The sequence below is a fragment of the Acipenser ruthenus genome, chromosome 18, assembly GCF_902713425.1.
Source record: "Acipenser ruthenus chromosome 18, fAciRut3.2 maternal haplotype, whole genome shotgun sequence".
Classification (NCBI taxonomy): domain Eukaryota; kingdom Metazoa; phylum Chordata; class Actinopteri; order Acipenseriformes; family Acipenseridae; genus Acipenser; species Acipenser ruthenus.
In genome coordinates, this window is record NC_081206.1 from 22,093,896 (window position 1) to 22,120,613 (window position 26,718).

At 38.1% G+C, this 26,718-nt stretch overlaps 1 protein-coding gene across 2 annotated transcripts in view; it reads left to right on the forward strand.

The window, feature by feature from the left end:
* LOC131698659 (inositol-tetrakisphosphate 1-kinase-like) overlaps positions 1–26,718 on the forward strand; it is a 59,036-nt gene that overhangs the window by 25,466 nt on the left and 6,852 nt on the right. Inside the window, exons 4-9 of one of the 2 annotated variants that reach the window (XM_058991536.1) lie at positions 7,520–7,645; positions 11,473–11,590; positions 24,050–24,148; positions 24,543–24,583; positions 25,372–25,537; positions 26,501–26,568. In XM_058991536.1, coding sequence (XP_058847519.1) covers positions 7,520–7,645; positions 11,473–11,590; positions 24,050–24,148; positions 24,543–24,583; positions 25,372–25,537; positions 26,501–26,568 — 618 coding nt within the window. Of the gene's footprint in view, positions 1–7,519; positions 7,646–9,327; positions 10,128–11,472; positions 11,591–24,049; positions 24,149–24,542; positions 24,584–25,371; positions 25,538–26,500; positions 26,569–26,718 lie in introns of those variants that run through there. The other variant, XM_058991537.1, reaches the window with a different exon arrangement.

Below are 26,718 nucleotides of genomic sequence, written 5' to 3' on the forward strand. Positions count from 1 at the left end.
AAAGTCAAATATTCCTGACCTCTATATTTGATCTAACGCTTGTCAAGACTAACTTGATATCCAAGAATGTAAAATGATCTGTAAACACTCCATAGACATTTAAAGCGGTAATAGAAAACGAGTTGCTAACCGGACTCTGCATAACAATGTGAGATGTACCGTAAAAAGGTACCACAGACATTGTTTTTTTTTTTTTAATTTATTCTTTTACTTTCCAGTTGTATTTTTTTGTGTTGCTTTGTTTCTTCTTTCACTTACCTTGTATGTGATGAACAGTAATCTGATAAAAGCATTATGAACTGTAATCTTCACATGAGGTCCATCTGGAGGTCATGGCTGTTATACATACACACACACACACACACACACACACACACACACACACACACTGGTGATGTCCCTGGTGCTGGCATGGAGGGTGTGCCAGCCTGCTCCACAGTACTCGTTCACACCTGCCATAGCAATGCTTACCATGCTTGTCACTAGAAATGTGTTTTTGGTTGGTCAAAGAAGACATGTTTCCATCTCGCTGGGATTGATTTTGAAAGCGATTTCAAATCAGACTTGTTCATTTCCTTCAGCAGGAGATTGAGATAGAGTGGATTTCAATTGGGACTCAGTTGGCCCAGTTCAGATATAGGCCTTGCAGAACATGATCACTCATGATCGTTGATGGCAGAAGTTGCCTACTGAGCATTCATTGCGAAGAGGAAAATTAAGTTTTTGACTCCAGAAATAATATGTAGGGAAATACTTTAGGTTTGTGAATTCATACTGTAAATAGTAATGATATAAAAACATGATACATACAGGTGATCTTTGACTTTTGTACAATGTCCGGCTGCAGATTTAGATTCTAGATTTGTAGACTGCAGGTGGGAGATGAGATTGAGTTTTAAAGATGTCATGGTGCAGGTGGAACCAGCCGCAGCCCCGGTTTGATTTTGGAAGGAGATGAGATTGAGTTTTAAAGATTTCATGGTGCAGGTGGCTTGTGGCATGGGTGTTTTTCCTTGTTTCAGAGAATACTGGATAGCAATGAATTTCAGGGAACAGACCAGAGTGCTTCTTCTTTGAGCAGAGTTGGAAATACTTGGCAACAAAAAAAGATGAATTGCATGCTGCTACCTTGTTGTGGATAATATCAAAATATTTTAATTTGACAGGACAACCATTTGTCCCAGCAGCTGTTGCTATGCATTCTGTTAAAATATCTCTACAAGCATAACTCATTTAGACTGTTATTTAATAAAGCCAAGTTCTAACTCTTTGAAAGACAAAAACATCTGTATTGGTGAACGTGGGGTTCAGTGGATTGTTAGTGATATAGGCTATTTCCAGTAAGTGGTCCCTGCCCTCTCTGAGTGTGGGTGTGATTTGAATACCTGTTTCGTGACCTGTGAAAGAGCTGTTCCAAGTGAATTAATTCTTAAACTGACAAAGCTCTTTTCATGTTGATGCAAAGGATATTGCTGCCACTAGGCTCTAAACAATATACAGTACAGTGGGATAACACTGTTGATGGCTTGAAATCATTAAGATACAGTAGTGGACGCAATGCGACTCACGAATGTGTCGTACGACACACCGCACCAAGACAAAAAATATAAAACACAGGTCTCTCTGGCTATACACCCTTGTTGAGTATGTTATCACAGTATGTATGTGTTTTTTTATGTGTTTATTTTGTATTCATCTTAAACAACATTGAGGAAATTTAAAAACAGTTGGTAAAGCAACTGTATGTTGATGCATTTACTTATTTATTTTGGAGGATGGCAACATACTAAAAATGCTCCCCGTTGGTTATTTGTCATTTGTTTTGTAGCCACAGCCATGGCGACAGAATCTGAGGAAAAGGAACTTTCTGTGATGACAGTTTTTTTTTTATTTTATTTTTTTTATTTCTGCACTGTGCAATGCAGTGATTTACCACAGAAGAAAATGTACTTGCAATGAGATCCATGTGTGCAGATGAGTAAAGAAATTAGCAGAACATGGTAACAGCCTTGCTAACTTGGGCCTGTCCAGTACTTGAGTCCAGTAATTGATGGGAGTTCTCTGGAGACTGCTGTAGATATAAACCTCTACCAGTGACCTCTCCAATGACACTTCCTGTATTTAATAACAGTAGACAAAATCAAATATTGTTCTTGAACAACTTAACCTCTGAACTTTACAGCTTCCCAGCATGCAGTACTTCCCTGTGTTAATCTGTGTGTGCTTGGAAAGCAAACACTATATATGATGGTACAAAGACAGGCTGGAAAATAGAGCCTGCTAGTGTGTCTGTCACCTGTGCAAAATTCAAAGTAATACAATGCTGATGTCAGATTTTACAGTAAATACTGTAATGCAACACCCAGTAAAGAATAACGAGACATTTACACTTATTTGTGTTTTTGTTTCTGTAAAGTACAAAGTCTGTTTCTGTATTTCTCTTACTGTGTACTATCAATTTAGGTCCATTCCTCCCAGCAGTTTTCCTCTGAGATTTATTCTTAGAAACAAGAAATGCTAATCCGTCGATGTACTAGAAGGACACATTGTGATGTAACATTAGCAAAAAATCGCTGAGTGGGGATAACTGAGAGTGACCTTTTCATTTACAGTACATTGTACCTATTGTATATAAAAAAAAAACAACACACTGGTTTGAACAAGCCGGTTGTTCTTTTATTTTTTTGCATTATCACTTCTGACGCTCTGTATTTTATACATTTACAATGATGTAATTATGACATCTACAGTACAGTACAATACTTTAGGGCTTGAAGAACTCCTTCCAAGATAATGAAAAAGCCAGCAGGGCTGTAGAGGGAGAGAAAGAGTTCCTTGGAGAAGGATGTAGGGGATAATAAACTCTGTTGCCACGCAGAAAGGCAGAAGAAATGACGGTTGCTATGCAGCATTACTTCATTAAGACTGCGCCCTATTTTGAAACAGAGGTAAATCATTTTAACTGTTTGAAATCATACTGTTTTATACGGTTACACTGTATATACACTCATGTGTATGTACTAAGTCATTACAGTACACCAGTGCTAGTGGATGTAAAAGGTACCACATTTGTTTTTTGGTGGTATTCTCACTAATGTATTTCTTACATGCACCAGGGACAGATGTACTGTTACAGGGGGACAGGTTAAAGGTTGCACTCTGATGTACCAGCTATACAATACTGTACATGTTTGATAGCTCTACCACTGGGGTGCTTTAACCCTCAGTTTTATAATGTCAACAAGACAGAAAAATGATATACAAAATGAAACTAAACAAGAAGATAGGTTGTACCAAATACAAAGTTGCTCTTTAAGCAAATAAGATCTGTTCTGTAGTCAGTTGTGTAGTAGAAAGGGCCACCTTATAATGAGATAAATCTGTAATAGTCATCACACAAAAAAAGAAGCGTTTGTGCAAGATAACTTCTAAATATATCATTACTGAATACAGTACTGTGTGCATGTTGTTGTGTTCATTACAGTTACACAACAGTCCGATCTAATTTTACCATGTTTTTTATCGGATCATCATTGTCTAAAGTTTGTTTAGCACTAAGCAGTCCACTTTACAATGCAGTTATAGTTTTACCAAGCAACTACGTGTTATCTTCTGCTAACTTCACCCCTGTTATGCAGTTTAGCTAACTTGGTGTGTTCTTAAATATACAGATGTTGTAGTTTTGCTGAACTTCCTTTAGCCCCAGTGCTTTCAGATACCAGGGTTTAAAATGCAAAACTGCTTGACAACCTTATGAAGTACAGTATTTAATATAAATATCAATCACGATTGTACAAACAGTCCAGTGAAATGATCTCCGGTTGTTTTACTTGTGAAAAGATAATGCTTTAATAAACTCTTTGAGCGATAAGGAAGACAGAAGAGGTCTCTTTATGGGTTCCTGCTTGGAACAACTAAAAAGATTACGCTTCCTCCCAAGTTTGTGTCTTATGGTGCTTATATCTTCACCAGCACATCCATGAACTTGCATTACTAAGAAGTCAATGGACATAATGTTGGCATGCCACCAGGTAAATAAGCAAGCAGAAACTATAACATCTTAACATTTTGTTCACAACATTGTGTTTGCATCTCTCTGGTACACAATCCACTTTTGGCTTTTTATTTACACTTGATTATTTTCAGTCATCCTGTTAATTGTAGACAACAAGGGTGTCCAGTACCTTTTTATAAAAGCTGCATAAAAATAAAAAATAAATACATCTTGTTTCTTTAGCTGGTTTGCTGTTTTTTGCTTTATTATTGACTTGCACAAAAGAACACATTTATCAGAAGAAAGTGATGTAATGTCTTTAGTACAATGCTGTGTAAGCAGGGTAGGATTGCATGCCAGTCATAGCGTAAAGGACGTTCAGTGAATCGGTTCATGAGTTTGACTGGATTTGTTGAGTTGCATGGCTGAAGGCTATGCCGAGCCATTGTCTTCCTTATTTTGTGACTGTTCTGAGCTGGCAGGGAATTGTGTTGTGAAGTGAAAGGCAGGGTTTAGTCGAGCTGCTGGAGGGCAGACAACCAAGAGATTATTAAGTATTACAATTCACATGTGTCTGTGTGTGATGATTTTATTTGTGGTTTGTTTGGGCCCTGATTTTGAAATCCATATTACATTTACAGTACACGTCACTGAGGACTGAAGTATTTTCTTGCTCATCTACTGAGCAGGTTCAGAATCTAAAACCAGATATCATGGCAAAGATCTTTTATTGTTGCATATTTGTCCCTGCTTGATCAACTGCATCAAGCCACAGTGCAGAATCTACCTACAGTACATTGACAACTTTCCACATCTACCTACTGTAGTGTGCCATCACCTATCCCTCTGTATCTATCCCTATACATTCCCAGTTGTGTTACAGATTTTGTAATTTATTATTGAAGTTTGAGGAATTGTATTGGACTCTACATGACTTGATTGTACATTTGATATTTATCTTTGATACTTTTATTTTATTCTGAACTCTTTCAACACTACCAGTTGCAGTAATAGGCTTTAACACCGCAGACCGATAAACTAGTTTTCGGTATGCCCATGCAGTATTTTTTTATGACGACTTCTTTCATAACTTTGTATTGCCTGCTTGTTTGCTCAGGCAGTGAATCTTGGGAGAAGAGGCGTATTTTAATAGCTTGCCAGCAGCGATAATTTCCCTTCTGAAAAGCAGGCTTGAGAGCAGTGGGGATTTCAAACTGTGTGGGAGGCAGTCTGTTGTGAACACACAGTTCCAAAGGTTCCCTGAGCTGCCTAGCTCTGCACTAAACCGGACTCTCTTCACACTTTACAATTCAGCAGGCCCCAAGAAATATCCAGTTTGATGAAAACTGCAATATTTATGTACAGACAGCATATCTAGAGAAAATAAATATTCAAACACTAAAATACTGTATGCTGACACATTGGCCAATATTCATAATGCACAAATACCTGCACATTCTACGTAGCTCTCTGTGCGTGAATGAAAGTATTCCCACACGCAATCATGTGTGTTTATCTCTGTACTGTACATAATGGTCCCTTAAATTGGGTTTGCTGTATCAATTAATATGTCTCTCCTTTAGAGTTCCACCTGTTCAGAAAACAGCACAGCCGTCTTTATGAATTTCTGGTCCACCTACAGTATGAAATCGGTCCGTTTTCAGAGGCCTGGCTTCATGACCATATTGCTGTATGTTCTTTTGCAAAAATAGTTTTGAATGTTATAATACAATTTAAAAAAAAAGAATGTTACAGTTCCCTTATTGATATTTTTCGGTGCTCACATGCACAGCCCACACTGACCAAACATTTGGAAAACCTGCCATATTATATTCTATTGACATTGAAATGGCCTTGCAACCTGTCACATTTATATTGTCAAACTGGTTTTAGTGAGCTGGCTTTGAATAATGTGGCACATTGCTTGCCTGTAGCCATACTGTACTGCCTTCTGTTCTCTGAGGTTAAGCTTCAAGCTTCTGTAGATCGGGTCTGGCCTTCAATAAACACCAGCTTCAACAATATAATATAAGAAGGAGTCTTGGTGGCTCTATAGAGGGGGCACTCTTCCCTAACCAATGCCCCTTCATGGTGTTAGATGCAACCCCAGGTCTTTTCATGTGTACATTGTGGACATTAAAGATCCTGTTTCAGATATTGGCAGAGGTGTTATTCCATGGTGTGGTCCTGACTGAAATCCAAAAAAGGTCTGTACTGTTTGTATACAGCAGATAAGAAATGGAACATTCAATTGCTAAAAGATTCACTTTTAATAAGGAAGGGCCACCTGCATGTTAGAATGTGTTCTTGCTATAGCTTGTTAAGGTGTCAGATTGTGTTGAGATCTCAGTGGGTGAAGATGATTTTATTTGTTTTTCTGGCATTGGGGTCTGCATGTTCTTCTTGTTCAGGCTTGTCAGTGGTGGTGGTTGAATAGGCCGATTTTTTTTTTTTTTTTTTTTTTTTTTTTTTTTTTTTTCCTGCTGCTTTTTCTTTGCTCTTGGTGAGCTTTTCAACTTGATGTCACAGTTCTTAGCCTACTTTGTTTATTACTTCACCAGAGCAGAACTTGTATACCTGTCACAAAGTATGTCTTGTAAATTCCACTTTCTCCGTGAGTGCCCTCTGGCAGGCTACTGGCAGCGGTAACAGCTTTTTCTGTTAAATAACCAAAGGGTTTTGCAACACCAGGCGGTGCTGCTATTGAACACTAACATAGAGTAATATGAATTGTGGTGTGAAAGGTTATGAGTTTGAGTTTAAAATGGGTATTCACTGGTCCCAAGTGTGAACCGAGATGTTAATAGGCCTATGTGTCTGTATTGCATTCTCACTGTGTACTGTTTTGGGAAGCAGTGTTTCACCTTGTTCCCAAACACAGGGATATACTGTAGTTCTAATGAATGTGTCTTCATAAATACATTTTCTTCCATACCCCTTGCCAAAGTTGAAGCATAGGCATTTGTTGCAATTTATTCCATGTGTTTTAATATCCTTCTGGGCTGTCTGTTGGCATAACTTGTAGGTTTCATTGCCCAATTATTTAATGTGAAGACAGACAAAGGAAAAGGTCTGTGAGCAAGAAAGGACTACTATACTAAGTCGCAATTAATGGTAGTGAAAACATGACTTTAGAAATTGTGGTTTATAACCTAAAATGTCCATTGCAGGTGGTGCCCAGCAAAAATGAACCTTTTACCTCCCACATTATTTTTAACCTTTTTTTACATTTCCATATTACAGGGTTTGCCATTCAATCTGATGTGACATAGCCTAAGATTAAGCTACCAGGGATGCTTTGATTTTGTTAACAAAAACTTTTGTTTCTAGTTTGCTCGTGTTTAAGATTGAAGTGACATGTATTGAAACGACTGAGTTGTTTGATTTCTAGTTTTATGGAATTGACAATAGAGCGTTAGATAAAGTTGTTTAAATAAGTAATGTTAGTTGGTTCGTTTTTGTTTAAATCCAAACATGGTTGCATTAACACTGTTTCACTGACCCTGTTTGTCGTTGCCTACTCAGCTTGACTTGACGAAACCCATCGAGGAGCAGGGCCCACTGGACGTGATCATCCACAAGCTGACAGATCTCATTCTCGAGGCAGACCAAAACGACACTCAGTCCCTGCTGCTTGTCCAGCGCTTCCAGGTGAGATAGTCAACATGGCTGCCGCTGTATCAAAAGTTTTACACTAAAATAAAATTCCTTTGTGTGTTTACTACAGTGGGCCTGTGAGTCTGTAGTTAACCCTTAGATTATAGAGAAACACCAGCTATAGACCCTTGGTAAGCAGGAGTGATCAGGTCTCAACAAGATAAGGGCTGCTCGGTGTAAGCACCCTTGGCCTAACTTCCCATTCTTGCGATGCTTCCAACCTTTGCTAGAATAGAACGCTCTCTGTCAACCCTATGCTGGCAAATAGTTACATTTCAGATCATTTTCATCAATTGAATTTGAGATACATTGGGTAAAATAGGAAAGGCATGATTACAATTAAAATGAGTGAAAAACAAATGCAGTCGCAGAGTGTTGGAATTACTGTGGAGATCCTGGACAAAGTTTTTTTTTTTTTTTTTAGTCCACAAGCTGTGAAACATTTGCTTCCTCAAACAGTGTTTATGGCTGTACTGTTATCTGGCTAGTCTGTCAGTGGCCTATTGTCTGTGGAACAAAATTAGCCACTAAAACGGTCATTGACTCTTGCAGTCAAAATAAAGAGACTGGTGGAAACTAAGTGTGGACATCTCTTGCTGTAAGAAGGATATGCTTTTACCTACGGATCCAATTCATTTTTTGACCACAATCTGAAGCCATTTTTCTTTCCTTGGGAATAAGAGCACCACTTATCTAAGTTCTTATTTCAAATTTTCTCTGAGGATGTATGTATTTAATGCAATGTCTGTAGTAGACTAAAAGCAGGCCTTATGTTCTTTCTTCTACATTAGTTTAAGCCAGAGCCGTGTGTATTTTGGCCAGCTTGTTGATTTATATACATACAGAATACATTGTTGTTTTGGAAAACTTCTCTAGTGCGGTGTAATTCACAATGCCTGTCTCCTACTTTTGAAAGACGGGTGTGTTTTTAATTTTTCAAAGAAACTTAAGTCCTGTAGACAAACATTTTAGTTAGTGTGACAGTGTGGGTAACACAATTCTGAGACCCACAGGTGACCTAATCCATACAAGTGATGGAGGTGTTGATACTAGTTATCCAGTTGTGATTAAACTGTGATGGATGCTCATTGACCCAGTATCTTGACAGTATCTAGCTCATAGTTGGTTATGGGTCATTTCATCTGAAAGCCCATAAAACATGTTTTAAAATGGCAAGAGCGCAATTCGTCAAGGTCATCCCCCACTTTGGGGGGGGGGGGGGGGGGCTTTTCATCACCTTCAGGCACTTTCTCACCTTGTCTGACAACGTCACACCTGCCAAGGCACAATTTCTTCAATCACATTAGTGGTTTATGTCCTCAACCGCAAACGGGAAACGCCTCTACAGAAGTTGGTTCACTTGTTGGAATTCCCATTAGTCATTTTATAATTTGTGGAATATATAGGTGTCTTAATAATAAATGGTTCTGTTATGTGCTGCTTTAAGAAAGAAAAAAAAGTTTACGAGGATCTGTTGAGTTTGGCTGAACTCAGGTTTGGATCGCAGCTAGGTAAAGGATTCCAAATAAAGGAAGCTTTGAAAAACAGGAAACCTGACTACTTGTGAAACTTCCCAATTCCATTCCCTAGTCATGCTGAAACACTTTTCTTACATTTATTATTATTATTATTATTATTATTATTATTATTATTATTATTATTATTATTATTATTAGTTTATCTCATTCTGCTGCAATATTCCCACTGTCATAATCTTTTATGGCAGTGTAATTATTCTAGTAATAATCTTATAACTTTGTGGCGAAAAAAAAGAGAGAGTTGCAGGTTTTAGACATTAAGGAAGGAGAGTGCTGTGCTGTAGTATTATTAAGATATTAATGGTGATTGTGCTCCTTTACAGTGAGCCTGTGGAAATGGAGTGGAGCTGACACTGCAATTTTGTTTGGATGGTGCCTTGGTCTGAATGATTTATTTGTTTTTGCAGGAGCTCTTGCAGTGTTTGAACACTATAGTAGGACTGAATGGATTCATTACACTATGTAACACAATTTTTGTTCCTGGGTAGTAAGTGTTATTTCCTAATTGCTTATGTCTCAAAAGTATAGAAAATGGCTATTATTCCCCACAAACTTTGCTTTGGTGACCAGGACAGTGATATTTTGAAATGTACCTATTTCCAATGAGAAAACGGGCAAATTTGTGTCTTTTCGTTCACATAAAGTCAGAAAAAAACAACATATGAATCCAAATTAACATGTATTTATACTAAAGTAATACAAAAATGATTACAAAAGATTTAGAAGTGAGTAGTCTTTTTGGTTGGGGTAGTATGGGTTTCTCTCCTCAGCTCCACCTCTGAAATTGTCATCTGGATCTACAACGTCTTCCTCGCTCTCTGACTTGCTGCTCTCTTCTAAAGACGTCTGCTCTCTCTCCGGAGGAGTGGGTACGGGGAGCTCATGGCAGTGTGGCACCGGGGCGATGGATGAAGGAAGGTCCGGATACATGATAGCAGGTGCATTCTTGCCAGTCCGACGTTTGGAAGGGTCCACCATGCAGAAGTAGCAGTTGCTTGAGTGGTCAGTGGGTTCCCGCCAAATTCTTGGGATAGCGAACTTCATGGCTCTCTTTTCCCCTCTGTACCATCCTACAAAAATACATTTATTTCACCCATGATTAATGTGTAAGAGATTCTCGCAACATTTTTCATAAAGGATATATTTTTTCAATAACATTGAAAATTGTAAAACATTTTAAAATTAAAAACTTTTACAATTTTAAAAATTAACAAATTTTATAACATAAAATTCCGAGCAACAATTGTCCATCTTACCTTCCAGAGTTTTTTTGCAGTGCTCGCAGGTGAAATGAGGTGCCCAGGGTTTGTCTTGATCCCCGACAGGCATGCCGAAATATGCCTTGTAGGCCTCACACATCTTAGCAGATGCTTCCACGGAGTACTTTTTTCGCTCTCGTCTTGATAAATTGGCCGCAGACATAGCAAAATGCGTCTGCCGGGTGCTTGCAGCCTCTTGATGCCATCTCAGAAAAATGCAGATATGTATCCACTTAGGCAGCTGGAACTAAACTGAATTGGTGGGCTTACGGACCCTGTATTTAAACTACTATTTATATTACTGGAAAGTTCTAGAAGTTACTCCAAGTTTACTCAGCACTGAATCTATCTGGAATGTTCTGGAAAATAGGTAAATTTCAAAATATCACTGTCCTGGTCACAAAAGCAAAGTTTGTGGGGAATAATAGCCATTTGCTATACTTTTGAGGCATAAGCAATTAGGAAATAACACTTACTACCCAGGAACAAAAAATAAATAAATAATTTTGTTACACGGTGTTACGTGCTTCATTATCTTTTGTTAAGGTGCAAGACTTGTGGAAGATGGATGCAGCGTGATGCAATGTTTTATTGCTAGGCCTGGGTTCGATACAGCTTTGAGATTAGTTTAGTTTAATTTAGTTTAGTTTAGTTTGGTTTACATTTTCAGAAGCCACTGCATGCACTGGACACCTTAAAAAGAAAGGCTAAGGATAGGAGGGGCATGCAAAACAACACTGTTCTCCTATCCGCTCAGAATAGGATTTATATAAATGTTTGTTCATTCATTCATTCATTCATTCATTCATTCATTCACAGGGAGTAGTTTTGGGGACATGAGAAGTGGCATACTCTTATGTATATTCATTGTAGTCTACGATAAGGAATGAATTGAAGAATCGCAGTGTTTTATCATTTAGTTTTACTTCTATTCTTTGTTTGTGGTTTTAATGAGATGCACAGGTTTTATAATAACATTCATCTGCTCCTAAAGGTCTTAGCAATATGTTTTGAATGATTTCAGGACTACATTGAAGCCCATCCAGAGACCATTGTCCTTGACCCTCTTCCAGCTATCCGGACCCTGTTGGACCGGTGCAAGTCTTACGAGCTGATCCACAGGATAGAAGACCGCATGCAAGGTTTGAGGCCTCTTTGTTTATTTACCTGTTGGGTTTTATGACTTGAAGAGCATACACTTCAAGTTAACCTGCCGTACGCAAGGTAGTGCTTAAGTTAAAGTTATAGGTGCATTTGTAGTTAAGGAGGTTCTTGGTGTTAATATGAGAACAATTACTATTATCCCCACTGGGGATGCATATCAATGAATAGAGTGGAGGCAGGCTTACATAAGTATGCTGTGATGAAGATCATTTATTTATTTTTTTAGCACAAGTTGTTACAAGTTATTGAGTATAACAGAATCATAACCACGGGGGTAAAAGGAGAATGTTTGTCCGAACGTGTCTGTATGAGAACCACTTATTCAGTTAGGATGAAACTTGAAAAACCTTTTTTAGCACGACTATCAGAATGGTGTGGGGAGGGTTAAATCGGATTCTGTGGTTTGGACGTTGTTTGGCACAGGTAATTGTGTCCAGCTGAGCTCAGGTGTGTCTGATTTTAAACTAACTAAAAGCTGGAATGACTCGAACTGATAAACAATGTGAGCCTTAAATTATGCCCTGTCTTGTAAAACTGGCAGCCACAGGTCCTCAATGCACCAGTGTAGCCAGCAAGTTTATTCTTTCCAGTTTTCAGCCAAGACAAACGGCAACCTGAGCCTTGTTTGGAATTGTTATGTTCTGTCTTCTATCAAGAGCAGGGCTAGCCTCCTCTAATTTCTACTATAATGGCAAAAAGACCATTTTTGGACATGTTTCACCCCCCCCCCCCCAGTTTCTTTTTTTTTTTTAAACAGAATTCTATGCAAAACGGTAAATCAAAGTAGACTGTGACTAGCCATATAACATGACTCCATTAACCAAAGTCTGCTTGACTCGGGTTTGGCCACAGTATTGTTTAATGATTCATTAACTTTTCCTCTGCTGGACATTTCCCCCAAAATGTCACGAGGAATATGTCACAAGCATGTGTGTTCACTCATTCTGAGGTATTCTGAGCGGATTTATATTGAACACTTTTTACCTGAGCGAAGCTTTTGAGCTACAAAGTGCACTGCTAGCTGTAAACTGTTACTGCAAGTCACTTCCTCATTGTAAAATGTCATGTGATTCTGTGACCCTTGAACTCTGGTGGTTTGAAATATTCTGATCGCAGAACAAATAGGAACACATCTCTTCTCTGTGCAGGAAGGATCAAACACACTGTTCCGTCTGCTGTGTGAAGCACACCAAACTAGAAACCGCATCGACCTTTCCATAAAATACCTGAAACTACAACAATGAGGCAACACACACACACACACACACACCTCCACGCAATCCCCTTGCTTATTAAAACATAAAAGAAGCCCTGACCTTCAGTCTTGTTCAGTTAAATTCCCTTTATCGGACCATTCCAAACTGTTTCCAGACAGTTAATGATGCTGTTCCACTTTCGCTGCAGCCCTGCGACCAGGCATTCCACACAGATCTGTTGAGATCTAAAGTAAATTACTGCCCTTGAATGCCGCATCAATTACGGCTGCTGTTGTAACAGAAATGCTTTGTTTAAAATTCCGCTGCTCTGAGTGTTCTTGCTGGTTGTCCCATCAGGGCTGTGGCGTCACAGATTAGCCAGGCAAATTAGCTGATGAAGAACAAGAAAACATTAAGCTCTAAACCTCCTGTTTACACTGTGTTCTAAGAGTATGTTCTTTGACTTTGAAGCCCATTTAGAGACAAATTCAGGGAGATTATATCAATCATGTCCTTGTCAAGGGCTATCATTCTTTTCTAGCACTTGGATAATTTCCTGACAAGGAATAGGACTCCCAGGGATTTGTACCTTTTTTTAATTAAAAAAAAAAAACAAAAAAAACACTTTTGATTCTTGTGTATAGTATCTATATTAATGTTCTCATTGGTCACTGTTCTTCTACTCCACAACCCCATAAAATATATGAAATATTACTGACCAATAGTAACACCTCCACAGCTGCTGTAGCCAATTCAAGCTACAGGTCAAGTGCATGTGCTGCCTTACTAATGTGGGAATCCCCGGTTTTCTATACTATATCAAGTATGTAAATCAAAATGTACATATGCTCAATGGAACACCAAAATAGGTACATGTACAGTATACAGGACTTTCAAGATACGAACTAAACAAGAGTAACAGCTCCTTGATTCACTGTGCAATTGTGAGGCACTTCCATTTAGCCAGCTGTCTTGAAATAGAGTGACCGTGCTAGAAACTAGGACTGACATATCACTGGAAGTAACCTATGTACAGTTATTGATTGGCTTGTTCAGTAACACAGATCAGAAACATTTAGCAGGTTCATGTGACATGGCTGCCCTCATAATACAGTAGTGCTGCATTTTGAGTAGAACCCAAGTGGTTTGCTGAGTATCATGGATTTTTTCCTCCATGTTACCCAGAATGTGCAATCTTTTGTGATGTGTCTAGTGATGGTTTCCACATTCTGTAGTAGTTTTACAGCCCCCTGTAATACTGCAGCAGCTTCTTAGATGTTTAACTTTCTAGCTTGGTTTTATTCTTACAATTTCTCTGTACTTGAATAAAACTCTGAACCAGGCACTGAGCCAGGTGGGTAATCCTTACAAATGGCCAAGGATTTATTAAAGTATAATTTCCATTGTCATAAGTAGTCGGACACTCATTGTTATGGCTACCATTAGCTGTGCTACAAATCGATGAACAAGTGCGTTGCCAGTGTTGTCTGCAGTGATTTTAGCACACAATACCCTATGATGCTGTATTTTGGAGACCACATACCTTAAATTCAAAGGAAAAGGGGCGCTTCAGTGAATGAGGATGTTGTAAATTAAGCTGCTTCTTGTGAATAAGACCCTGGGCTGTGTTCATTTTGTGGAGTTATTGAGCCGATAGCTGATGCTTTGATGGTTGTGACACTCAAAATAGTGGGCAAGAATGCACAGAGAATAAACTTAAAATAAAATCAGTAAGGAGTGGAGAGAACCGCACAACAAGAATCCCGGTTGCACATGTGTTTTAACTCCTGTTTTACGTTGCTAAGCGACCTGTTGTGCGGTTTAGGTGAGTTTTAGAAGCATGTTAGAAAATGAGTTCTGCAAGGGAATGAGTAGGATTTACTGCAATCAGGGCTGACTTGGGCAACATTATTTTAACAGGTCTCTTATCTTCAAAACTAATTACACTAAGCTTCTAAACAGTTTTTCAAGCATGTGTAGTTGTAACGAGGCAAGCCAATAATAGCTGGTTTCCGATGAAGCACAGTGCACACCGCAGCTTTAAGAGTTACAGTAACCAAGGCTTTACTTGCAGTCAGAGATTAGTCACAGGAAGACTCTTCAATTCTGTTGGTCGATTTAGGGGCTGGCCTGACTTCTATTGGTCTTCTATTGACTCAGTTCTATTGGTCAATTTTTATGATTGCTCTGATCTTTTGGAGGCCTCTTGAACCTAAAAGGGTTGTGCTTTGAAAAAAATTTGGTGATGTATTTTGAACACTAGCAGCCATTAAAACAGCTGATTTCCTTAGTACCTAGGTTGTCATAAACTAAGCTTTCAAGCAAGCAACACATGGTGAACTCTGGCTTTCTTTATTTCCCCAAGATTTGTTTTGAGATAGTCCTGATGAGCTGTGTTTACACTAGAAAAAAAAAGCAATAGGAAGGCTTGTTAACATTGGGCAACAAGTATTTAAGACATGTAACACTCCTAGCTAATAGTGGGAGCAGTCTGCAATGCTGGAAGACTGGTTTGAAGCTGAATATCCAGTACTGTACAGATCCCTCTCAAGATTGTTCAAGACGCCAAGCAAATTTTACAAGTGACAAAATATTGACTGGTAAGAGCAGGTGACCAAAAAGATGTTTTATTATACTATACATATAGAGTGATTAAAATACAGCACAAACAAACTGCCCTGCACTGTTTCAAGCATACAACATAGTGTAAGGTGGTTGATTTACTACCTTGCCATTAAGAAAGCGAGACTGAATGCTTGTGAAAGGTGGAGCAGCAGGTTTGTTAGCAAGCCTGGTTTGAAGCGGTATATACAGTACTGTTCAGGTTCACACGTGCCAAAGATCAATCCATTGAAAACAAATTGACCTTAGTCTGTGATTACGTTTTGTTTTGGAAACCAACACCCTTAATCCCATTCTCTAACATGTTCTCTCATGCTAACAAAAAGGTAACTAATTTAAGAAGTGTGTGTGTGTGTGTGTGTGTGTGTGCCATGCCAATTCAGTTCTGTGAAAGTATGAGTTCCTAAGGATACATGTAATAACTACAGTTGTGTTCAGATTATTTGAGGTGACATCACCACTGTTTTTGTTATAATTGCTTGACTGGCCAAAACTGGATCAAATTGGCCCAGTGGGAATTGTCACATTGCTTTGTGTTCTTATGCCAACAGTATTTGCTTTTGAGGTGAAATGATTATTTATAGTCTGAATGGGTCAAAATGTCACCCGTTTCCCAATACTGTACAGTTCTATGTGCCTGTGATCATGAGGGCTGTACTTGTCTTCCCTGACGACAAAAAAAAAAAAACATTCACACCAGACACCGAAAGAGAGAAGCGAGACACATTTTAGAATGATTTGGGACAGTGTTATCAAAAGTGAGACTAACTATATGCATGACTTGTCACTTGAAAACTCAGCTGATCTTTCTCAGGATTGTGCAAGATGAGACCAAGCAAAATTACAACTAATAAAATACGGACTGATAAGAGCCGGTGACCATAAAGACATATTTTATATAAACTCAATTACAGGGGAATATGCAGAGCTTAAAATACAGCACAAAAAAACTGACCTGTGTTATTTCAAGCATAAAACATACTGTATGTCCCCTTAGCAATTCTGAATGGAGATTGGCTTACCCTAAAGGGTTAATATAACTAATAATAAGCTTATGTACAGCATACAGTAATAACAATACACATTGCTTTTTTTTAATGCGTTGCAATGGTGGTTACCTGAAGATGTAATATCTGCAAACAGATGATGCAGTGAATGCTATTCATCAGTAATGAATAATGGTGAATAGAGCAGCTGCTCATGCTAATGATAGGATCCTGATATCATGAGCAACTACTGTGCTATTGACTAATGACAATTGGTACATAAATAAAATGCATCCATTTGTTGTACACGAACCAAACCTCATGGTGTGACTAATACAGCCACATGTAGTACAAACTTAGTATGTTTAATAAAATAGTACTTCTGCTTCCTGTTAATAAAGGCAGTTAATGTCAAACATTACTTCTGCTTCAACATCAATGTCCGTAGTGTTTTACAGAGTGTAGAAAAGCATTTTCCTCACGCTGTACCCTTTTGTCATCTTGCGATAGCTGTACAACATTTTTCAGAGCCATTTATCTGTGCAAACTATTACAATTTTAATATTCTTAGCTGGACTTAATATTTGTCTTATGATCCTTGCATGTTAATTTAGATTAATACTACGTAATTAAAATAGGCAGTTAATCTACTTAAAGGATGAAAGGAATTCACGATTTTTGCCTCGGATTCTCAAAATCCCAATGTTTTAATCATAAAGTCAGTTGTGATGTACTGTACCTAGGGAATAAACGAGGGCTGATATGTAAACATGGGCTTCGACTTGCACACATTCTGCTTCGTCATACATATCAAAACTTAATCAGAAACCACAACTGCTATCATATTCCACTGGTAAAGTGTGTATACTGAGAATTTTATTTCCTGATATTTTACCGATGTTTCTACGGATTTTATCACTATTTTAATATTTGTAAAATAAACTCCAAAAAATTCCATGGAAAAATGTGCTACGATAAAAACCGAACATGCGGAACGGTAAGTGTACCTCATATAGTCTGTGTACTCAAGCTCATGAAATAAAATGCTCCTTTTTGTTTAAAGCCTTAAAAAAACTACCAAAGCATGACCATTTACAACAAATACCACTTGAATTGCTGCCGTGGAGTGCTGTCTTTTATATTGGTCCATTTAAAGCTGCGAAAAAACTGCAATAACACTTCACTGTAAGTGCCCATAATAACCATACAGCACAGTGTTTTGTGCTTCCATTATAACTGAGTTATGAAGAGGCAAACCTAGACATAGTAAATTATAGTGTGATGTACTGCACTGGCAACTTTATTAAAGGTCACTGGTAGACCAGGAGAGATGCTCTGATAAATATCAGCTGTAATGTTTGTGATCAAGAGCAATGGTATGTTTTAAAAGAGCTTTCTGACTGCACTTCTGGCACGCTAGATTCACATTTAACTTTTCAAACAAATCCTAAACAATTAGCAGAGCCGGGGCAACGTCAAGCAAACACTGCTCTCGGGTAGATTCTGAAAAGAGATACTCTACGAGCATTAATAAATGCGCTTTGCTTTATTGAGAATGGCAGGCCGGTGGAAGAGTTTCATTTCATTTGAGGATCTGTTTATGAAACCACTTAACCCATTCCAATCCCAGTGTTTTAAAATGGTCATGAATAGTGTGCTAGTCCTCTTGGTATCCTCCTCTTGTAGTTTTGTAGGTATTACAAAAAAAGCGTAAGGTGGTGTCATCATTCCGGTAATGTGGGGTTTTCTCCTTTCGAAAAATGTTTACTTCTAGTTTCATTGAAGACCGGAATAAACAAACATCTTAAACAATATACCCACTTGTCCTAAGCTGAATTGGTTTTGTTTCTGTAATGCGAGTGGTGTACAGTATTATATCTGGCCACATGCACTTACTAGCAGAACAGAGTTAATTTTTTTAAGTACAAGTGAGTTGCCTTGAATTAGCAAGTTCATACAGTGTAGATATAGTCTGTGTACTCAAACTAAAATAAAATGCTTTAAAGCCTATATAAAATTACCAAAGCATGATCATTTACAATAAATACCACACTTACTCCCTACAGTGAATTCCCCCAAGCTTGAAGTCTGATTTGCTTTAAAGCTGCAAGAAACACAACTTTAATTCCTATTGGATCAAAGTCCTGTTAAGCAAGGCCTGTACAGATAAATACACAGTTTAGGATTATTTAATACCAAGCTAAATTAACAGAGCCAATCGGCAGTCTACCCCGCATTGTCGCAACCAATTGGATTCCATCTTGTTTCCAGGCACATAGGTTGGACCACATTCATCTATCTACAACCAACCATATCACAACTATGCCACAAGCTAACCAGAGTCGAGAGGTGTGTTGTAAAAGCTGAAACTGCTGCAAGGAAGGTCTATGAGAGTGTAATTCTAAATTAGCAATAACACCCTGATTTAGAGAGAATCACCTTCAGGTAGTTGACCACATCAGGAAGGTGTGGCAGGGATAATCATTTTAAATAATTGCATTTTAAATCTTTTGTTTTCCTTATGTTGCATTTTATTTTCTATTGGAATGTTCTAGTTGTTGACTGTGTAGTTCCTAATTGAAGTTTCACTTTTTTAATATGGTGTTCTTGTATGTTAATAATAAAAATAATGATGATAATAATAATGATAATGTGTTATTCGATGAGGCTGGTATGGGTAGCAGAAGCCCACACTGTATTTTGTTGTGTATTTTAGGTTATTCCAAGTTTAAACCTGTTGTAAAGGTGATCTTTCAGGAAATGTGTAAAGTTAAAGCAGAAACTAGCATTTCAGAAACCGTTTTATAAAAGGCTGGTATTGTAGTTAACAAGATATACTTCCAATATTTTTTAAAACATACAAATGCCCACCTTTTTACCTTCTTTTTTACAAAATGATTTTAGAAACACATACAGTATGTGAAGGATAATTAGTGAGGCGCGGGCGGTCAGGCAGTAGCTAGCACTGGTTAAGTAATTTTTTACATCAGTCTAGAATCTTTGAAACAGGATACTGCACTTTGCTGCACAGCCTGCCTTTAGCAACAGCAGTTCTTTTTCAATTGTCCTGAAAATTTATGATATGAATAAAAACAGAAAAAGGGGCCTTGCATTTTATTTGGATTTCACTGCCAGTGACACTAGCCTGCTGTGGCTTGCAAAAAAAAACAAAACATTTGAGATATAAGCTGGGGTTGGCTGTGTGTTGAAGGGTAGAATTGAGCAGGAATTCAACAACACTAAAGACCCTAGTTTAAAGTAAGGTCAAATGGATTTAAATAGAGAAATAAAAAAATTCCAATAGTATAACTAATAGTATTGTTAGTTTTATACTGGACATATTTGCTTCAAATTTGGTGACTATATATCAATAGGGGGTTCAGTTACATATACTGTATATCATGTAAATTGTTTTCTTTTAAAGGTAACTCTCTGTGTTGTGCAGCATATGTTTCTAACCTATACAAGATTATTTTGCATAGTTATTTGATGCACTCTTTAGTGTGGGCAGCCAATGGGTACCTATTTGTATAAAATGCCTTAAGATGTCATTGCACCTTCTGTGTCTGCTTTGCATGCAAACCACAACAGTATCTCATATTGGAGAGATGCTTTTGGTTTCTGTAGGATAACTGGTTAATTCAAAAGTAGTAATTTTTTTCTGTATAGTGTAGATCATTATGTACTTTTCAGTATAATATTGAAAATTAAAATTAAAACAACCTAACCAGGCCACGTTTCTTTGCACTCTAGGGAAGGAGCCAACTGTGATCACCCTGTAATAGTGCTATAGTGAAAGTCTGTATACTACCAACATGCCACAGTATGTATATGTATACTATACTTATAGTATACTGTGTTCCTATGATAAGGGTGGTTGTTTATTTCTTAGCTGTTTTGTGTAGAGAACATGCCTGGAGCTCTGTTGTTGTTACAAATACTGTGAGCAAATTTTGACCTTCGCAGGGTCATTTCCCAGTCTGCTCCATGGGCCTTCCATTCTTCCAACTAAATCCCATTGTCCATGTAATCGCATTGGAAAGGCAGAATGGATGAGAACCAGCAGGCGCATTGGCTCAGTCCTTTTGCCACTCATACAGTATCACACAGTTAGTGATGGGAACCTTTGCTGACAGCATCACATTGAGGTCAAGCAAGCTTGCTGTGGGGACAGTCCCCTCCACCTTCTTGCATCTGCTTGCACAGTGTCTGTAAGGCGTGCTGCAGAGTATTTTTTTGTTATAACATTTTTTAATGCTGAATGCCAAAAAAATTGTAGCATGTAAGGCAAAATTGGAAAAGCCCCTAGCTTGCATTGTATGTGGTTACAACTGTTCCACAAGACCTGTGTAGTGGTTACAACTGTTCTACAAGACCTGTGTAAAACATGTTAGAGTTGTGTGCAACTATTCATAAACAATAATGAGAAAGCTGAAGGATCCCTGAGAATTCACAAGGACTGACAGTGACTGCCAGCGCAACCGACCCAACTGCATTGACATCAATTAATGACAATGTTTGCAGAAGAAACATCACTGGAAAGCACAACTCTACTCATTGTGGTAGAGTAAGGACACTGGGTTAATTTTTCCACTCAAACAATGCACTGGGAGCAACACACTGGGGGCAGTGTAAATATGTAAAAACTATTATTAGTAGCACCATTGGTGCTTTGTCAACCAAAAACAAAGCTGTTGGTATTTCTAGTAAATAGAAAGGATAGGCATGTGTGAAATTGCATGTGAAGTACACACAGTAACTAACCGGTTTCAAACAAGTTATATTCCAGTTTCCATGGGTTTCATAACTCACCAGATTACCTTACCTAGGAATGTTTGAATTATGTAGGGTTTTTTGTACTTCTGTAAAGACACTTGAAAAAACAGGTTAGCAGAATATCTGTATTTATATGAACTGTACTTTTGTACTTAACAGAATGCATAAATCTGTCAACTTTTTTTGTATTTTTTTAATTGCCCTGGTGCAACCATGCTAGACATTGCATAACCATGCATATTTACTTTGAACTGTGATGTCCCACATACTTTTGCTGTGCTGTTTTACAGCCTTTCGTGCGCAAGTACGTGGCTTATTCTGTTAACACAGCAATAATGAAAAAAGAGATAGATAGTATCAACAGTTTTATGATTTTTTTTTTTTTTTCCCAGATAAGTCTGGGCCCTTTTTGTTGACAAAACAGGAAGCAGACTGGAGCTGAATTTCTCACGTAACTCAATTTCACCTCTCGGGCCCTGTCTCATTAAACCATACTGGGCTTTGTTTTCTTTAAGCAGCTAGCAGTATCGAAAGCAGCTGAATTCTTTTGTGCTTTATAAAATGTCTAATCGCGGCAGCGGTAGTCCACTTAACAAAGCTACATTGTGATACACAATTCAGTGCAATTGCAAGAGAGCAGCCCAGACTGGATGGCAGTGGGTGCCCAGGTCAGCGTTCAGTGCTTTCTCATTGTGTCCTGTATTACGATTGAAGCTGGAATATGAAATGTCTCAAAATGCTGTGACTTTGAACTTTGCCAGTGTGAAGAAATGGTTGAAATTTGCTGCAGGTAAAACAAAAATAAGGCTATGGGTCTTCCAGAAAAGGAACTACAGTAGATGCCTTGACAAGGAAACCGGAGCAATCAGAACAGGGTCACCTCGGCTTAACAAATATTAGATGTAAAATTGAAAATATGAAAAACTGAGCTTAGCCTTGGCAGCAGACTTGACAGCAGAATGGTAATCGGAAGGTTTGTTTGAAAAAGAGCTTCTGATTTAAGAGAAACTCCTCTTGAGCTTTCATAGGGATTGCTTCACTGCTGTGGAATTACTTCAGCTGTTGAGTTTGGTTTCCTACTAATGCATTGGAAGCATTTAAGAGCAGGCAAACCTAATTTGCTGTTTTATAAAGGGGACACTTGTAAAGTCATTCAGCATTTTAAATGAGAAACGATTTATTGTACAATGTTGTAGGGTGAGCGTGCCAGTAAATGCAGGTGTGCAAAAATGTAAACACCTAAAGAACTGTATGTAGTATACATACAGTGCATGTATGGAAAGTAGCCATCTCCCTCAGGGTACAAGTACAAGTCCATCAAGACTCCTGGAGTGGCAGTGTTAACAGAAAAACACCACAACAGTTCTGTTCATTGTGGGTGAGTAAGGACACAACAAGCTCACATTTGTGTGTTACTGTATAACTAAGAGCTTATAGTTAACTTATTTTCTGGTCATTTGAAACCTTGTACAGTATATCAATTAACCAGACATAACGCAAATTAAGGTTTTACCTTGTTTTCTCACTAACAATGGGGAAAATAACTGAAAATCGGGCCACCATTGGCATCTCTGATTGTACATGATGACAAGCCTCCAAGGTGTTGAAACTGTCCTGGAAGGGGATACCTGGCCTCCTTGATGATTACATCCTGATGTAGCTAGGGAGCAAAGTCTGTTCTGCACAATGGCCCGCGTTGTCATCATTTTAAATGCTGTTCTTTGAAACACCCATTCAACTTGAAGTGAACCCAGTATAAAATGGGGGTTATGAGAACTGTCTCAGTGTGTTGACAATGTTGTTGAAAACATGGGCTTCTCTTGTTTCATAGGGATCAAAGAACTATATATTAAAACACTATTCTGAGAACACGGATAGTTAAACAGCATTTTAGACAACAAAGAAGTTTCCTCTGGGCTGACTGCATGTCAAGAAACTGAGAAAAACATTTACTAGCAGCAAAAAAAAAGTTCCCAGTGGGCCTTTTTTAGTTTCTTTTGTCTCGCCCCCAATCTGGCTGAAAATAAAGAAATCTCAACAGCCAGGAGCCCGTGGGAGATGAGAATTTATAGTTCTAATCCCTAAGGGATGATAAGAATCAGTTTTGAACTTGGTACAGTAGTATTTGGAGCCAAGGTTATAGTGTGATTTGCCTTTCTTACCCAGTAAAATCTCAAACTCTGTAGACGGCATTTTACTGCACTTCAAATTTCATTGGAAACACAAGTAAAATTCCAATGCACAGGGTGTCAGTAGAGGTTCATATTGAATCTTGGATGTTTTAAGAAGCGATTTGGGTTAAGATCATTTTCTGGCTCCCCAGATCACCACTAGTTTAAACAACTACTTTACAGTATGTCAGAAACATACATTCCCAGCCATGGCTGTAAATTCAAAATTGGAGCTAACAGTATGATGGGAAAAGTTGCAGACTGACATATCAACAGTATGTGAAGGAAAGTACCGGTATACACTATTAATTACTGTAGCAATGAAATGTTTAATCACAATTTGATACATGATTCTCCAGATATAAGCAAGCATATGTGACATACAGACTGATGAACAGACAGACGGACACCTCCTGTATGTCCCCTACAATCTGATACTGTGCTAAATAAAGTTATTACCAATTTCCATGATGGATGGCTGTATGGACAGATATACACCCTCCTCTGGTGTTGTAACTTAAGCTACATTATGTTAATACCAAGTTTCCTGACAATTGGATAAGTGGTTCTCCAGATAAATGTGAAAGAATGAAGTGTAGCGACCGTTTTGACAATATACCCTTCGCACGGGATTGCAAGAACCTGCCCCCAGCTGCATTCACAGCCTCCTCTCTTTTGCTTTGCAGATGGCAGGATCTGCTCTCCTCCCTTCATGGTGCTTACCAGCGAGTGTGGACCAGATACCCTGGAGCAGATAGAGAAGCACAGACTCACATTCCCCTTCAGTATGTACCCTTGTCACATCGTTTTACAGGTTTACCAGACAATGGCTAAGTATTGTACTCAAAAATATTAGTGGTACTGGGTAACAGTGAGTTCCAGCCCTTTTAACACTGACTGATACAACACAAGATGGCAATTATGGCAAACAGTACTGTACAGAATACGTTGAAACAAATCATTTTCATTAACTTTTAATACTAACATGCCGTGAGTAAATGGAACTGAACTGGAACACAAAACAGACATTTGAAGCTGGAGAAACATGACCTGTAAATAACTTCTAAGTGTAGGAGCCTTTGTTCATAAACCAGACAGAAGTTTTTGTCTCTTTATGTAAACTGCACCCAGTGTGGTAAAACATTAATGATCTTCATCCTTTCTTTTTTTGTCCTGTAGTTTGCAAAACCAGAGTAGCACATGGCACAAATTCTCATGAGGTAAGTAAGATTTAGCCTCTTAGTATATAAATACCTCTCTCATGTTTTTTAAGAAAAACAACCACATTGTGGTGGATCACAGGTTCTTCAGTCACAATGACCAAACTAGTGTTATTGCCACAAACCTGCCAACAGTCACTCTAGCAGTCAAGTGTCAAAGAACTATTGCCCTGCTACATCACGAAGCAGGCAATAGTCAAAACACATTCCTTACAGATTTATTAAAACCAGCATTGACTTGCAGTTTTCACATAGAGAAAAACTCTTTGCTTTGCGTTGAGCCTGTGGCATTGGGTAATGTTGCCCACAGTCACCCACTTGTTTTGTAATAGTTTATCTTTGCATGTGTATCGATCTTTAGTTATCACCTTCAGTCTTTCTATACTACCTGTTTACCATATCAGTAACAGCATTTCAAAAAAAGAGACAAGTCGACATATCAATGAAACCAATTTGTCTGTTTTTTAGGTTTTAAAATGTTTCCACAGAACTATATACACGCTCGTCCATAAAGCAGATATTATTTATTTTTGAACGAGAATATTATATTCTATAGTGTTGTATAATAATATATTGTACTGCTGCTTTTATTATAGGGAAAACATTAGGTACCATAAACAAGCTATAATAAAATTGCCACCACATGACACAGATGTCGATAGAGGCTTGTACTGCTATTTCTTCTATTTAACTTACGACTTTCGTACTTTTACCCATGTACATTTCCACACCTGATAGTCATGGTAAAAAATCATATTTTTTATATACAGTACTTGTTTGTCCTGTAGATGGCAATCATTTTCAACGAGGAGGGTCTGAAGGACATCAAGCCCCCCTGTGTGATCCAGAGCTTCATCAACCACAATGCCGTGCTGTACAAGGTGTTCGTGGTGGGAGAGTCCTACACAGTGGTGGAGAGACCATCCCTCAAGAACTTTCCAGCTGGACCTGCAGGTGAGAGTAGGGGCCAGTCACCAGGACACCGAGAAACATGCTTTTATCTTCAATCTGTGTTCCGTTAAAAAAAAAAAAAAAAAAATTCCCTCAACCTGTTACAAGCAGTTTCCATTTCTGATAAACCTTCTTCACTTCAACACTTCAGACTTCTAAAGAGGTCTAGAAGAAGAAAAAAAAAACTCCTCAAGTGGAAAAATCACTCCACTTAACACAGTGGCTGTGAAGTCTTTATTTCTGTATAAGCCACTGGTATCACTTGTTTAAATTGTAGTACAGTTTTATTTTTGTAACTAACAGTGGTAATCTGAGATACCAGCTAGTAAAATGTTCTAAAAATATGCTACAGAATAAGGTGTAAAGGCTGGTTTGTACTGGTTTTCATTCCAAAAAATATTAAGAATCTGATTTGGGTCGCTGTTAGAATGCAATACAGATAGGACCATTTTGTCTTGTTCCAAATGCTTACATAAGATAGACAAAATATGCTAGTATTTTGTAGCCCTAAAAATAGTTCACTAATATCCACCCACACATCTGCACAGATTACCCTCATTGTATTGCATGAAAAGAACTTGCGCAGCAAATATATCTTTTGTCATCTGTATGGCGTCAGTGCCTGGCAGTGGTTGACTGCTTTTAAAGCACACGACTGCCAGGAATATACAACTAAAAGACAACAGCAATGATTAAAAAAATACAGGCAAATGACATTGATAAGCAATGTAGTTTGTAACAATAGCTTTACATACCTTTTAGACTGCCATGCTGCCCCCTGCTGCTGGACCAGATAACCCTTTCAGATCCCTTTGACCTAACCATCCAGAAATGTCAAGTTACACTACTTCTACACATTTGATTAATGTCTGTGTGGGACTGCTATGTAGGTGCAGCTTGGCTTTCCTTTGGCTCCTCCATACCATGTCTTTTTGAAACAACACTTCGTTTTACTCCTGTTTTCAGACGGAAAAACAATATTCTTCAATAGTCACAACGTTTCAAAGCCAGAGTCGTCCTCAGACCTGACATCTGTAAGTAACAACATTGTTTTTTTTTTGTTTTTTTGTTTTTTTGTTTTTTTTTAATATGTGTAAGTTTTTAATTGATCTTTTATTTTAAAAAGCTGCTAATGATATAAAAAGAAAGTGATGCAAGAATTGGGATGTGGTGTTTTTTTTTTT